This window comes from Spodoptera frugiperda, chromosome 5, assembly GCF_023101765.2.
Source record: "Spodoptera frugiperda isolate SF20-4 chromosome 5, AGI-APGP_CSIRO_Sfru_2.0, whole genome shotgun sequence".
In the NCBI taxonomy this organism is placed as follows: domain Eukaryota; kingdom Metazoa; phylum Arthropoda; class Insecta; order Lepidoptera; family Noctuidae; genus Spodoptera; species Spodoptera frugiperda.
The window spans coordinates 7,642,964-7,658,485 of NC_064216.1; the positions used below are offsets into that span (position 1 = coordinate 7,642,964).

The 15,522-nt window shown below is 36.4% G+C and overlaps 2 protein-coding genes across 2 annotated transcripts; one reads left to right on the plus strand and one right to left on the minus strand.

The window, feature by feature from the left end:
* The first annotated feature begins 250 nt into the window (after positions 1-250).
* LOC118271981 (ATP-dependent DNA helicase PIF1) lies at positions 251-2,970 on the plus strand. Its single transcript, XM_035588263.2, has 3 exons — positions 251-1,107; positions 1,210-1,373; positions 1,666-2,970. The coding sequence occupies exons 1-3, from the start codon at positions 357-359 to the stop codon at positions 2,659-2,661; spliced, it is 1,911 nt and encodes a 636-aa protein (XP_035444156.2). The 5' UTR covers positions 251-356; the 3' UTR covers positions 2,662-2,970.
* A 2,310-nt stretch (positions 2,971-5,280) lies between these two features.
* LOC118271801 (protein brunelleschi) lies at positions 5,281-15,099 on the minus strand. The gene is made up of 17 exons (XM_035588018.2): positions 14,717-15,099; positions 14,398-14,488; positions 12,944-13,168; positions 11,854-12,152; positions 11,314-11,484; positions 10,555-11,190; positions 10,287-10,451; positions 9,872-10,032; positions 9,409-9,646; positions 8,680-9,173; positions 8,276-8,583; positions 8,031-8,112; positions 7,768-7,892; positions 7,223-7,395; positions 6,704-6,901; positions 6,092-6,299; positions 5,281-5,872 (listed from the first exon to the last, which is right to left on the minus strand). Exons 1-17 carry the CDS (start codon positions 14,904-14,906, stop codon positions 5,638-5,640), a joined length of 3,999 nt encoding a protein of 1,332 aa, XP_035443911.1. The 5' UTR covers positions 14,907-15,099; the 3' UTR covers positions 5,281-5,637.
* Positions 15,100-15,522: the final 423 nt, after the last annotated feature.

Below are 15,522 nucleotides of genomic sequence, written 5' to 3' on the forward strand. Positions count from 1 at the left end.
GTTGGGCAATTAAACGTCTGTACCGTACCACTTTCATGGCGCCAAAACCCTTATTCATTTTTAAGTTAATGAAAGAAATATATATAAATATTTGTACTGTTATCAATGACAATATTTTAATGGTTAACAAACTATCAAAAATACAAGTATGTAAAAATTACACATTTTTTCATTAGAGACAAAAGCCCAGGTGCTAAAGAAAGGTCAACGACATGCGACGTTTGAAGTTTGAACTTTTGCGTCAGCCGCCATTGTAGTGTCATTCTGTCAGTTATTTTATAAACTTTGCGCGCTTTTGTATCAACTTTTATCTAAATAATATTATTTATGAATTAAAAGTATATCTCCTTGTGAAAATGGAGGGAGGAGATTCATTTTTATCATGTGCCGTAACTTTAGAATGGATGAATCAAGGATCTATTACAAGAAAAGTAAATTACAAGACTGCTTCGCTCCGGTTAATACGAAACGAATTTCGAGAGATGTTTATGGAGATTACAAGTGAGAAACATGCTGCTATTAGGTTTGCTTTGAAGAGTGTAAATGTTTTTAAGAAGTTTATGGTCGAAGGTAAGGCTAGCATAAAGTTTCAAGAAGCTGGTTGCACTTTGTTTATATCCAATGCGCCGCCTACTAACCTCGTGGGGTTTTTGAGAACAATATTCGTTAAAATGACTGGAGACAAAGATAAAGGCGGTAACACAACACCTGCAAAGCAGACAATGCGGTCCAAATTATTGAGTAACAAAGCTCAAGCGTTTGAGGAAATAAGTCCAGTTACTGTGGCGGATATTCATAATGCTAAGAAGAACATTCCTAAATCTACGTTGACTACTCCTTCGCCGCCGGCAAAGAAACGGAAAAATGACGACAGTGTGAAAGGCCCTGCTCCAAAGAAGTTATATTCTCCGTCACCATTGACAAACACTTGTTCACTGAACCCTGAGCAGCAGAGAGTATTAGAGGCCTGTCTCGGAGGGAAGAACATATTCTTTACTGGCTCTGCTGGGACCGGTAAGAGCTTTCTATTGAAGAGAATTGTGGCTGCCTTGCCACCAGATGTCACTGTTGCTACTGCTTCCACTGGTGTCGCAGCTTGCCATGTTGGTGAGTATCCTAAATGTTTTGTATTCTAACAAAGAACTCTAATGTAGCACCTAATGAACTCATTATTAATAACTAATTAACTATTTCTTTCCTTCATTTCAGGTGGGACAACTCTTCATGCATTTGCTGGTATTGGAGATGGTAGTGGAACCGTGGAACATCTTTGTGAAAGAGCCATGAAACTGCCGCTGGTGGCACAGAAGTGGAGAAAATGTAAACACCTCATTATTGATGAAATATCCATGGTTGATGGCGGTTTCTTTGAGGTAATGTAAATGACTAATTAGTGATAAACAAAATATCTTAATTGTTATAATTTTGTACTAAATAATTATTATAATTCTTTTATTTACCTCATCAAGTGCCCTTTGCGCCACTGTCTATTACAAAATGTTTGAAACTCTAATAAGTATGATACAACCAGTAAGGCCTAAAGAGCTGGCCTGGTGCATTCCAAACCTGTGTTAAATAGCCATATGATCTGATGCCGTGTCTCTTGTTAGGTCCCACCTATGATATAAGTTAATTTTTAAAATAATAAATAACATTTTTTTCCAGAAATTGGAGGCTGTGGCAAGACATGTAAGAAAAAATGACAAACCTTTTGGTGGAATCCAGCTTATCCTATGTGGTGATTTCCTGCAGTTACCACCAGTAGTGGATAAAGGCAAAAATGGGAAGAGATTCTGCTTTCAGTCACCTTGCTGGGATAAATGTATTCAACTATGTTATGAACTCAAACAAGTTCATAGGCAGAAAGACTCAGAATTTATTTCTATTCTTAACAGCATTAGGATTGGTAGAGTTACTAAAGAAATTAGTGACCGTCTTGTTGGGACATCTCGACAAAAGATTGAGAGTGATGGCATTCTAGCTACAAGATTGTGCTCCCATACAAATGACTCCAAAATGATCAATGATTCAAAGCTTAGTGACTTGGATGGTGAAGAGAAAATATTTACTTCCCAAGACAGTGATAATGCTACTAAACTACTTGACATGCAAACTATTGCTCCCTCAAAATTGTTACTTAAAGTGGGGGCTCAGGTGATGCTTTTGAAAAATGTGAATGTAAATGCTGGTCTAGTGAATGGCGCTAGAGGTGTTGTTGTAAGATTTGACGAAGGATTCCCTGTTGTGAGATTTAAAAATAAGAAGGAATACACAGCAAGAACTGAGCGTTGGTATGTTAAAAATTCGAATGGATCATTGCTGTGTCGACGACAAGTCCCTTTGAATCTCGCGTGGGCATTTTCCATACATAAATCTCAAGGTTTGACTCTAGATTGTGTGGAAATGTCCTTATCTAAAATATTTGAGGCTGGTCAGGCATATGTAGCCTTAAGTAGAGCACAAAGTCTAGATACTCTGAGGGTTCTAGATTTCGATTCGCGCCATGTTTGGGCTGATCCTAACGTTCTAGAATTCTACCAAAGGTTCAGGCGACGTGTGCAACAAATGGAAATTATTCCTCTTGGTAGACCTTTGTCTGACAAAACAAATAAGAAATTAAAATTGAGAGAAATATTAGAAAAACAGATGAAACAGAGATAGTGATTTCTATCATTTATTTAAAAGTAGAAGTAATTTATTTATTGTAATTTTATTTTATTATAATCATGAATCTTAACTGTGAGACTGAATGTGTTCAGGGGTATGCCTCAAAATGCACCAATGCTTATTATTCTTCCTGTAAGCTTTAATAAATAATTAAGAATCCTTTATGCTCTTCTTTATTTTTCACCATTAGTATGTTTCCAAGTATATTTTTAGTGTGTTTTGAGGAATATCCCCAATAATAAACATTTACTATATTTATAATGGTAGCTAATATAAGAAATTAAAGAAATATAATTTATTAAATGACATGTTTTATTTAACTTGGTCATTGAAAGTTGTATAAAACTGAAAATCCTATTTCTTAAAATAAACTGTGTTTTCAACAACATTATAATACTCCTATCTAGATTCTACAGAAGTGAGTATCTCTATCTGTTCCTCAAGTGTGGCATGCTTCTCTTGGAGACATTTCACAACATATCTTAGAGACTCAATAGTATGTTCATTTTCTCTTTTAGCAACTTTTGCTTCTTCAGAATTATTCTGGAGTATTTCCACATGTTTCTTTGTTTGGACGACCAAATCCATTAGTCTATTGTTCAAATGTTCTTGTTTTTTAACCATGAGCCATAATACAGCCTCTTTTGGGGCATCTGGAGTGCACTTTAGGTCATCAGTAACAAATGCATCAAGGTCAGCTGGTTCCTTCAGTTTGCTCATACTGTTTTTAATATTGGCTGTCAGTTCAGCCTGCGTAAGTTTGTTAAGTAACCTGTCTATCCTGGTTCTTGGTGGGTCCTGAAACATTTACCAACACAATATAGTTACAATTATAATGATTTGATATTATGGAGAAACTAAATTACAGAATAAACACACAAAGTTCTACAATGTAAAGATCTGACTAAAGAAATGCAACCTGCTTTATACTATTACATAGGCTACTGTTAGATGTACTATTTTTAAGTTAGGTTTAGGAGATATTAAAACAAAACAATTAATGGAACTTCTTTTATGGTATAAATTATAAGAATAAACTACAGAAGTACATATATTCACACATAAGAGCAGTCTTGACTTACACAGTGCGATTCATTTTCATAAGACTTGGTAACCAAACCCTTTTTATTGAGTGTAAGCTTGGGAGGATTTTTAGCAACAAGTTTGTTTTGCGGCAATTGTAATGTGTCTAGCTTCATGTGTTTATTCTGTGGCTAAACATAGCAATGTTATAATAGATCTAAGATACAGGAATATATAAAAATTATAAGCATAGAAATTAATTTCAAGGCAGTTATTGCAAATACAAAAGGCACTGGGTAGGTCAGAACATAGACATACAGTATCGCAGTAGATGGAGACAGAACTGAAAGACGGGAAATTGGGAATGTTAGGATAATATGTAAAGTACAAATGAATTACCTTCACAGATTTTCCGACAGCAAGTTTAGGTAGAGTAGGTGCAAAGATAGTTGGCACTGCATTTTCCTTCAGTCTTCTTTGAGAATCAAAGAATTTGGGCTCAAAATGTTTCGAACAGATTTGGCTTTTGTACCAATCTAACATGGTACATTTATTTTTTAACAATCTCAACCATCGTTTACGCATTTCATTTGTTGTTGGACATCTGTAAACAGAAGAAGTTACTGTATAAATTAATAAGTTTGTGGTTAAGTGGAACATTACAAAAACGAAGGTAACTAAAAACGCTGATGTAAAAGTCTCAGTAAGATGCTGGATGCTGATTGCTCCCAATAGAAGTCATTGGGATAGTTCAAAATTTGATGTTTTGCAACTGCTGATATTTGGTGACGATGATGATGAATGTAATAGATATAAAGTTCAGAAGACCAAAGTATTTGGAGAGTGAATACTAAATATACAGTTGGTGTTAACTTACGGATGAAACGAAACTCCCGGCGGCTTGTTCAATATAGTTGTTCGGCAGTTTTCAATGGCACAGTGAGTAGCCGACATTGAAGACATTGTAGGGACGGGCTAATTAAGGTAAGGTATTTTTTACTGCTTGAATGTTTTAAAAATTGGCTCAATTAACACTGATGTTTCCGACGACAGAAACCAAACAATGCGTTTATTATCATTCCATCACATAGTATTATGAATAACATATGTTAAGCATGTAAATATACCATATAAAATTATGATACATCTTTTCCTTGCAAAAGAAAGAGACAAAAATGTTTAATGCTCAAGAATAAACTTCCATGGAATGCCTGCCTGTCAAATGATGACAGTGACAGCAAAATACAAATTTTTAATACGTTCCGTTTCAAGTAATTACTTTTTTATTGAGTTTAGTTGAAGTTTATTTCAAGGTACATAATAATATTTATTTTCTTTTCTTGTTATTCAAAATCATGTAAATAAATATAACGCTTTTTAGTGTGACGGAATATGGTTAAGATTTTATATAAATGGGCCTATCCTAGCTTCTGACCAAGGCCCTCTTCCACTCTGTCCTTCCATCAGCAAATATTTTGTTACGGGGGTCTAAGTTTAGAGGATTATGAAAATTTCGTGTTTTCTTTTTCGACTATAGTACCAAAAGAAGAATTCACAATTACGATTTCCATATTGAAATAAAAGACTCAATTGAATAATATAAACTTTATATACTTTTTTCAGACATAAATGAAATCTTTTTAAATAATACAGTCATAAATATGTAAATAATTTAATAATTTTGGTGTCAGCTGTACGCAAACGCTAGAAGTTGACTTGTCGGTGTCATTATAATCGTTTGCGAACAACAACGTTCATGTCCTTTTGCACACGGAGGGTATCGTAAGCGTATTATCAGAAACTTATGATGTACTTTATGGTTTGTCACAAAGTTTTATATAGAGAAGACCCATACTCCAGCATTGGTCGATCGAGATGATACTTTGTGTACTTAAGCGCGTCATACGATATACTCCAAGTGCAAAACGAGCATTAAATAATTCTAGTTTAATCAGTAACGCTTATAGCTACAGGGGGTATAAACCGCCAAATGTGACTGACTTCTCCGGCGCAAGGCTGTATAATGGATGGGTGTTCAGTTTCCTTGATGAGCGGAACTTCGTCAAGTATCGGTTCAGTAGTGGAGCACTGGATGTCAATTTTATATTCGCCTGGCGTCAGGAACACAACGGTGCACTCGTGATATGCTTTAGCTGACTCTGGTAATGTTGTGAGTACCACTCTGAAAGGAAAAATTAAGACGATTATAGTACTTCAAAGGTGGCATTTTAGGAGTGATTTTTAGAGAAAGAAAATATTCAATAAGTATGCTTTAGGCATGTGATGGACCATGTGAGTAAAAATGTTTAATACAAGTTTATTTACTTTAGTTTGTGTTGAAGATACAAATGGTAACTCTTAATGGTCTGGAATACTTTTAAATAAGATTGTATGTGCTTACTTATTATTCCCAGCGGTAGCAACTCTGTTATCAAGCTTGTAGCTGAGTACTCCGTTGTTGTAGTCCTGGTAGAACTGTACGGACAGACACAGTTTGTGGAGAGGTCTACTGAGGTGGTTCCACACTGCCACTCCTAGGGACAGGCACTCTCCTGCCGTGCAGTTGTATTCTTCTTGTGGCTTTATACACTGGCTGTTGACACTCACTTCTGTAGAGGGAGAAATAAAAACAAATGAGTGGTATTTATCTTCTTGTAAATATTTGTTATTCATGTTGCGAAATATTTAGTTATTTAATATGTTATTTACATTCGTTGGCGATCCTTAAATATAATATAAATAGTGAAACTGCTATTGCTACCGTTCATCTGTGCAGCCAAGGCAAAAAATAATCTTGTTTCTTGCTTTATCACTCTAACAATTCCTTGCTAACAATCTATCAGAATAATAAATGAACTTGTTGCAGATTCTGGTTTAATAATGGTTAGACCATAAGCTGATTATAATTTGATAAATACAGACTTAGGACATGTTCAGCAACTGACAGTCACTAACTTTGCCAATGCTAGTAAAGTTATAAGTAAGTATAAGTAAAGTTTATAGTTCAACTTACCCCAATTTAACGGCGACATTCTAACAATATCCATCATGGCCTGTGATAGCGTGATGCCCTTGACGGAGGCTCGGCCCGTGATATCAGACTGCATCAGATGCCAGCGCAAAGATATATTGTTTGTGATGTGCTCCGAACACATCAGCTCCAAACTGTTTGTCGACGAGCCCGTGTTTATCGACTTTGATTCTACGAGATCTGTGAATGAATGATCATTATAAATACACGTTTTAACTTAACCAAAACATCTTCTAATCTCCACACTCGACAAGCCAGTTAGTGAGCGTAGTCTAAAAGGTTTACATTTATTTAAAGGTACAGTTGCCCGATTTTTGTTTAGTTATATAGTCCCTTAGTCAGTTCTTATAACACCCCTAGAAGAGAAAGGGTGACGGCAAAATTCCACTCTTCCGTTATCATACTCGTTTTATAAATCATCAGAATTGATTGCTCAAAAAAGTTTCACTTTACTGCAGATAAAATGTAACCGGTTTCATATAACAGATGTCGCTAGTATACCTTCATCAGCGGGTTTGCTGGCTGTAGCATTGAAGGGGCACCGGTCCAGCGGCACGGGCACTCGACACGACTCCTTGCTCTCGATCAGGATGTGTTTGCTCGGGGCGTAGTGGAAGTCCATCTCTTCTGATGTAAGATTTGTCACGTCCAGTACTAGGTATAGTTGAGAAGGACTGGAAAAGTAAGATAATATATTATTCATTAGAAAATGTATCTAAACTCTTCATTTTTGTTTAAGAAAATAGTTAATGCAAATTATTATTATCATTTCAGCTTTGAATCGCCTAATGCTAAATGCCTTTTTCTTAGAGGATTATCGTGAGTTCGCTAAAATCTGATAGTTTTAAAACGATTAAGGCAAACGCATTGCCAATGAATAGATATTCATTCAGCTAAAATAAAATAGATAGCTATTTGGCAATTAGGAGTATTGAACTAAGAAACCAAATGTGTAGTAAAGCGTGTGTAAAACTTTTACTTGAAGTAAGATATCGCTTTTTTGTAAACACTTAAAATGACCAATCATAATTTTCAAATACTCTTACATTTCTGCCGGCAGGACATCCCAGTGTGTTATAGACACGCTCGGTAAGAGTTCCAAGTTGATTTGAAGAGTCGATTGGCGGCAGTGTGTCTCTTTGCCTTCGCCACCCGAATATCTGATTATCAACTGTAATAAAGACATAGAGAACAATCAATCAATTGAATAAGGTTTAATTTTATTTCAATGTAACAAATGGAAAGTTTAAATAATAAACATTGTACACAAAAAATATGGGATAGGTAAAGTAAGTATTGTTGGACTTACCTGTGTTTCTACTTGTCGCCCCCTAGATGGCGACATCACGGAAATTGGGGCCGACCAACTTGTTGTGTGGGAGTTTGTAGACCTAAAATACGCAAACGAATTATATTAAATACTAAACACTTTTAATGACAGTCCCCTGGGTAAATTACACTTCCAGAAAAAGTATAACTATTATGCATTACATTTACATTGCAAGCATAAATATAATAACAAAATATAAATGAGTTGAATAACAATACTGGTACCTGAAGCTGCCGGAAGTCCTATTAGGTATAAGTCCACTACTCAAAGAAGTTTGCGGATTCGAGCTCTGAGTAGGAAGCGAGGTTTGTGCATTGGGTACTGGAGACCCGACTCTTGACGGGTAATTGGAGTTCAGACTATTGGGGAACAAGTTTTCACCCCCAACACCGCCCAGGTCTAAGAAATCTGCTTCTCCATACAATTTGATGGTGATGGTCGCAGTCTCATTCGGTGGGATCGGTAGGAGAGATTGTATGTCTTCGTTCGAATACTGGAACACTTTTGATTGGAGCTGGCTGTCCATGTTTGACTGGAAGTAATTGATAAACATTTATTCAGCAAGTAATTTAAAATTAAAGTATCTGTCATTTCGTTTAAAAAATAGAAAATAAAAATTTAATCTCACCTGTATAGCCAGCTCAAGATGTTCAATGCTAACATTACTAGTATTAGTGATCCTTATAGAACAATCAGTACTCTCTCCATTAAACAGCGAGATATTCGTGGTACTACCGACATTTTCTACGCTAGACAGGTGCGCATTTCCAGAGGGCGCTACTATCGTCTCGATTGTAATGGTGGGCAAACTTGGTATCACTTCGATGGTGTAGGAGGCGGGGAATTTGTGGGGCGTCGGCATGTTCTTTAGGCGGCAATTGGACTTAACGCCTAATGTATGTGTTGAATACCCTAGTATCTGCAACTCCCCTACTTCTTTCGGTGTCCCATGCAGATTAACTGTTGTCGGAGAGTCCGGTGCGAGGATTATCGTCTCCGGTATAGATTCGAATACAACGCCTGATGTTAAAAGTCTCATGTTTGACACCTTCAGCTCGAATGGGAGTGGGTTTGTGAGCTTCATTTGCACTTCGCATATGTCGTCTTCTACCCAGAGGTATTCTGAAGTAAAACAAATAAGAATTAGCGAAGACAGTTTGTTTAATTCACTAGGAAAGACTTGGTGATATTTTAACTAACTTTATTTCTATGCAACAAAGATTCATTGACAAAAAAATATATTATTGCTATAGTTAATCAAGCTACTGTAATCCTTCCTTTAATGTTTTGTTACAAACTCGAAAATCTTTCGACGTCCGGAGTAATTTGGTGCGGCAGTACTAAAAGTAGCTCTTACCCATTTTCCCTTCATCCTTTTTAGCATTTCTCTCCAAACTGCCGAAGTGTATAGGTGTGAATATGAACGGTCCATGCGTAGGTTTGGCCTGCCTTAGATGCGGCGCCCGCGCAGGTGGGAGGGGACGAGTGTTGAACCACGAACAGTGAGGCACGTGGGTCAAGTTTGCAGGGGGGATCACTTCACCTGTTTCTAATACTAGCGGAACTGGCCCACCCTCACATTGCGCTGATAAAGCCTGAAAAATTATAATAAGTGATTAAGAATAAGTGATTTTGACCAAAGAAGTGCAATGGGAGATATAAAAAAATCAGTCCAGTTACTAACTCTTCCATTAATTTGCTTTATAAAACGCCAGGAAGAAAGACTTATCAGCATTATATTTAGCAGTGAGCGGAATCGATGAAAAAGCTAAGAATCATTTCCTCTACAGTCTATTATACCTATTCACTCTGATCCTTACCTGAAGTTGTATGGCTAGTTCTCGATGTTCCTGCCTCGAGAGATGTGGCCACATGGTCTGCAGCAGGAAGGTCATGTGTCGGGTGGCCAGCGCCGGGTGTCCCATGCGACGGGAGGCCACTACCAGCTCTTGTAGTAACTGGATTTGAAGTGCCGGCCAACCTGAGTTAAATTGATGTTTCATTACTTTTGAGGTAAAGGTATGATCGTGTGTCTATTGTGATGTATTTAATTTTCTTACTACTTCAATAATTGTTTGATATAAACTGCTTTACAATTAAAGAGTTTTTGGATTTGATGAACTATGTGTTTTTTGAGGAAACATAAATATTATAACAATTAGAAAAGTAGATTTTAGACAAGCAGATAGAACTTAACAACAAACAAAATATAATATAAAAATATTAGGAACATACCAACTTGATGCTGTATGACGTAGTTGGGATCCAAGCTGAGCTTGTACCCTGGGAAGCTGTGCAGCATCAGGTAGTAACATTTCAGCCAGTCTGGGCTCGGGTTGTTGGGGCTCACTTGTCGAGTGGCGGCCAGGCGCTGACAGAAACCCGCCTTGCGATGGAAACCTGGAAAATGAAAAAGGTTACATAGTGATATTTAAGCTAAAAAGAAGAGCACAGTAACGTGGTATGGTTTTACGACTAGTATTGTCATCAAACATAAACTTACCGATTTCCTTATAAAGTTCGGCCAAAGTTTCGAACCGCTGGATCTTCTCCTGTTCACTCAAAGTCAAGTTGATAAAAATAACATTTTGTAAGAAACTGGAGGCATGCAAGCTGTTACACTGTTCCACTGCAATCCTAGCTGCTTTGAAGCAAGCCTCGGTTTCGATCACACCAGCATTCTTATACTTGCTATAGTCCATTATGGCTTCGCGATATTTCTCTGCGATTTCTTCCCCGTTCAGTAGAAACTGATTGGTGATTTGAGAAGGTGGTTGTCGAGGAATAGATGGGAGGTCGGGACCTAGGTAAGACTTGTGGCTTTGGTACTCAATATCGCTTGAGGAAGCAAGAGATTCGGAGTCAGCGTTGTCAGTTTCCGATTGCCTAGAGGAGGTTTCAACACTATCTGAAGATGTGGGGGTCAGTTCACTCGGTGGATTGACGGGACTAGAAGTTTTTGAAGTCCTTAAGGGAGAGGAATTAAGCTTCAATTTCCTTAAGGAGTCAGAATTGGGCTGGAATAGAGAGAGCTGTTTCGCTTTGTTGGGGGAGTTTTCTTGAAGACTAGCATTTCGATGTAGAGGGGTGGGATTCCGAAGGTTCGGGTAGAGAAGTATTGCTGATGCTGTGCAGAGGCCTGTGAACAATATCTTTATTTTAGGTACATATCCAAAAAATATTTTTTATTGCTAATTCAAGGTTGTTTTGGAAAATAGATTAACTAACTAAAACGAGACCTAGTAAGGCCCATTTCTCTTACCCTCTTTAGCTGCAGCCAACCACAGCCAGTCAGTCTTGAGTAGTTCAGTGGAGGAGTTGTACAGACTCAAACTGTCTGCGACCAGACCAGCTTGCAGTGTCAGATCCGCCAGGTTCTTCGTCACACGGCCCATACAACGCTTCTTGTTGTTACGGGACTCCATGTCTAGACCTAAAAGTAAAATATTTTGCAGTTCTTATTAGTACGAACCGTACGGAAACGACAAAAGCATTGTACATTTATTATCGCCTCTACTCTCCGCGTAAAATTAACTATAACAGAGGTTCGGCAAACAGCGATCTTTGATAAACTTAAACCTGTACTGCGATCTTCAACTCGCCTGTTAAGGGTAGAAAATTATAAGAAACACTCTTACTTAACCTAAAATAGATGCTTTAAAAATTGGTACGACAGAATCTTTGACATAAGAAGTTTTAATATGAATACAGTACTATGTATGTACTTTAGTCAGCTGCCGTAAATAACTACACAGTGTGTGTGAATTACAGACCACAAAAAAGTATTCTTATACCAACTCACCAACAAAATCCTTCTTCTCGAAAGGTGCCAGTAGGAGAGAAACTTTATCCAATTTCTCCTTGGATCTCTCCAAACGCTTGGACTCGACCACCCAGAACAGGGAGTTGATGAGGTCTGCCACATTTTGCTCCAGATCTGGCACTGGATCATTCTCTCCATAGAACATGGCATGTGTCTTGAAGTTGGATGGAGTAGTGAAGTGCTCCTCTTGTAGTGGGTATGAGGAGTTTGAAGATGTAGACTGAGGGAAGCTATCTAAAGAGGTCAGACTGTCTGCTTGATCACTTGGTAAAGATGCTCTGTAAGAAAATAATTCGTAGTTAACTCGATTAATTCAACCCCAAAACCATTCATGACATACAACCCCAGCTCGAGATATAGAGACTATTAGGTACAGCCCATTCAATGAAGAAAGGTTAGGCTTTGTTAAAAACGCGTTGCGTAATTATGTTTTTAAAAAATAATATTTAATATTAGGAAAGGAGACCTACACTCGGCGTCACAAAAATCGCACCTCTTGGAAAATTGTAAGTTTAAAACATGTCCCGCCAGAAACGAATACATTACACCTTATTAATATTGGTATCAATTGAAAGTACGTTTAACGACCTTTAAATTAGCAACAGTTAGAATTCCTAAACACAACAGATCTCATCAGCACGTAACGTTAAAAAAATGTTGTCAAAATATTCAGAATGGGATAACATTCCTCAAGAGACTGTTGTCATATTAATTCGTCCATGAGAGAAAGCATGGAAGCAGTCATCAGGGCTAGGGAGGGTAACACTAGGTTTTAAGTTGTTTTAAGGACTTATTTGCTGATAAAATAAAATGTAACTTCTTAATCATTTGCATTTGCTTGCTTTTTTTATTCCCTGGTAAACAAAAAACCAAATCCATTGATTTATTCTTAAACTTAAATGAATTGCCTTTCCAATGATACCTTACAGTCATATGTCTGCCATTGATTAATAGGGTTAAAATGACTATGAAGGGAACTTTTAAAGAGGTGCGATTTTTGTGACGCCGAGTGTATATTATACATGGTATTGAGTAAAGACTCAATAATTATATTACAGTCAATACATACTTATCACTGGTCCCATCTTTCAAAGGCTTGTCCTCCTCATAATAGCTGTAAGTCTCAGGTTCCTGTTCCGGTTTCTTCATGTTACTGACCGGTCCGAACATGAAGGCGCGCGAGTCGTACAGGGTGTTTGAATACTTCACCTTCAATGACTCATGGACTCTGCACACTTCATTTAGTTCCACCTGGTTTGTGAACTTGCTCAGAGTTATTAGACCTAGTAATCGCCTGTGAAAGGGAAATTAAAGTCTTTTTAGTGTAAGTAGAAAGTCAAAGTCGAAATTAATGAGATTAATTCCAGTGGTACCTACTTATATTATTCGTAAAAAAATGTGGGTTTATTTTTTATTTCCTTATTATATTTGTATAGTAAAACATAGCTTAGCTTAGCCAGGAAGTATATTCTACATTAAATAATATTACACAATACTAATAAAGTAAAGCATTTAATTTTATTACCAAACCATTTAACACCTGGTCTTTAAAATAATAGATTGTAAAAAGTAATAGACAGTGCAGCCAATGCATTTTGCAACATTATACTTCCTGATTGCAACAATTCAATCAGTTCTGTACATATTGGGAGCTAGCACTACCAATCAATTACATATTGAAACATTTTGACACCATTTCAAGGAAGTAAGTCTTCCTATTGAATTACATTTTCAGTTAGAATGTATGCAGTTTTAGCTCATAGGAAAATACACTCTATGATTAAGATGATAAGTTTTATTATTGATTACATCATGATACAGTGTTATGTACTGAGTTAAATTAAAACTCATATTCAATACCTAGTGTTTGTTTTGAGTTCTAATTAAAAAGAGCTAAGGTAGTTTCTATCGCTAGTTAGTAGTAGTTCACTGCCTTAATAAGTAAGATATAACATAAGAACAGAGGAATAAAAGGTATGAAGATATTTATTTCAAGTATTCCCACTATTACTGTTACTTGATACATTTTGTAAACTAGTTAGTTAAGGCCAACAAGAACATTATTCATAAATTCAAAGTAATCATGTGCAATTAGCAAACATTTGTGAAACTGCCCACCCGATGCAATCAAACTGTCAGCTATGTAATCACCAATTTATTTATGTGTAGACTGTGTAGGTGGGATAATTAAGTGGCAACATTGTAGGCTAATTTTGAAAGCTATATTCAATTTACTAGAATAAGTCTACCAATTATTTTTATTAAACTATGAGGTAATTTGGTTGCAAATATGATTGGTTAGCTATATGGTTACCCCTATAAAATATATTCCTTCATACATGTAATATAAGATAAATGGTATTGTCAATAACATTTTCAAAACAAAGTTGTTTTTTTCTCCTATGTCATAATTGGTGAGAAATGTAATTGGCCTGATTTACATTTTAAATCCATTATAGTTGAAATAAATCTGTTTCTTAATAAGTTGTAATTTATTTAAATCTTAGATGTTTGATGTATTACCTGTGAGTTTGGAAGTCACCCCAATCATTGTTCTCCACAGGATAATCTCGGACATATCTCACCCATATGTCTCTTACTTGGCCAGTTGAATCTACAAGTAAGATACAAGCATTATACACTTACATAATATCACCATACATCATGAACGAATTAATGAGTTCAAATGACTAGTTACATTTTGTGAATAATGCAAATGTATTACAGACATTACAATTCTTGCATTCATTGCATGTTATGTTTACACTCCACTTATATTACGACCCACTGACATGATCTAGTTTCTGAACTAATGAGAAACGAAGGTGTTAATTGCGCTCACCAGTAACTTTAATATTGTTGACCCTCTGTATCCTCTCCCAGAGCTTGTTAAAGTTCTTGAGCATCCCGCCGATGCCCTTGACGAGCACCAGCAGGCACGCATGGTGCTGGGCATGCTGCGAGTAGTCAGGGTGCGACATCACCGACTCTCCTGGCGCGTGAGACAGAATGTAGCTCACCGAAGAGCGCATTGATATCTCATTTGATTATCAATCGCGATATTTAACTCGTTTCACAGCAAATTCACTATCCATTGCCAATATGTTCAATTCTCAACAATGCCTTAGTGTTTCTTATGAAAAAATATTGAATATAGTGTATATTTATTGATATTTGTTTACGTCGCGACTTTTCCCTAACGTAACGGGGCGTATTTGACGTCTAGTAGACTTTGACTTTTGTTTTTTTGATAGTTGACGGCTGTCACAGCTGTGAGACTAATTATTGACATTACTTTTATCGTACTGAAATTTGTAATTTCATATTTGAGAAAGTATTCCACATAAATTATGTAAATTTTTCCAACTGGTTATTTATGTTATTTTCGTTAGTTTGTAGTTAATTTTAACTTTATTTAACTAAAAACAATGATTTGTTCTGAAGAAATTATGTAGTTAAGAATATTGCCAAAACTTCTTTAATTTCTGAACAAATAGATGTCAATAGGGATGTAAGCAAGTGAGTAATAAGAACTGAGTACCAAAATCGAAAGATATCCATGATTATTTTAAAAAAACATTTCTAAATTAGTAATCTTTAAATTGAAGTCTGTTCACTTCAGATTTTACACTTCTATCTCATATCATT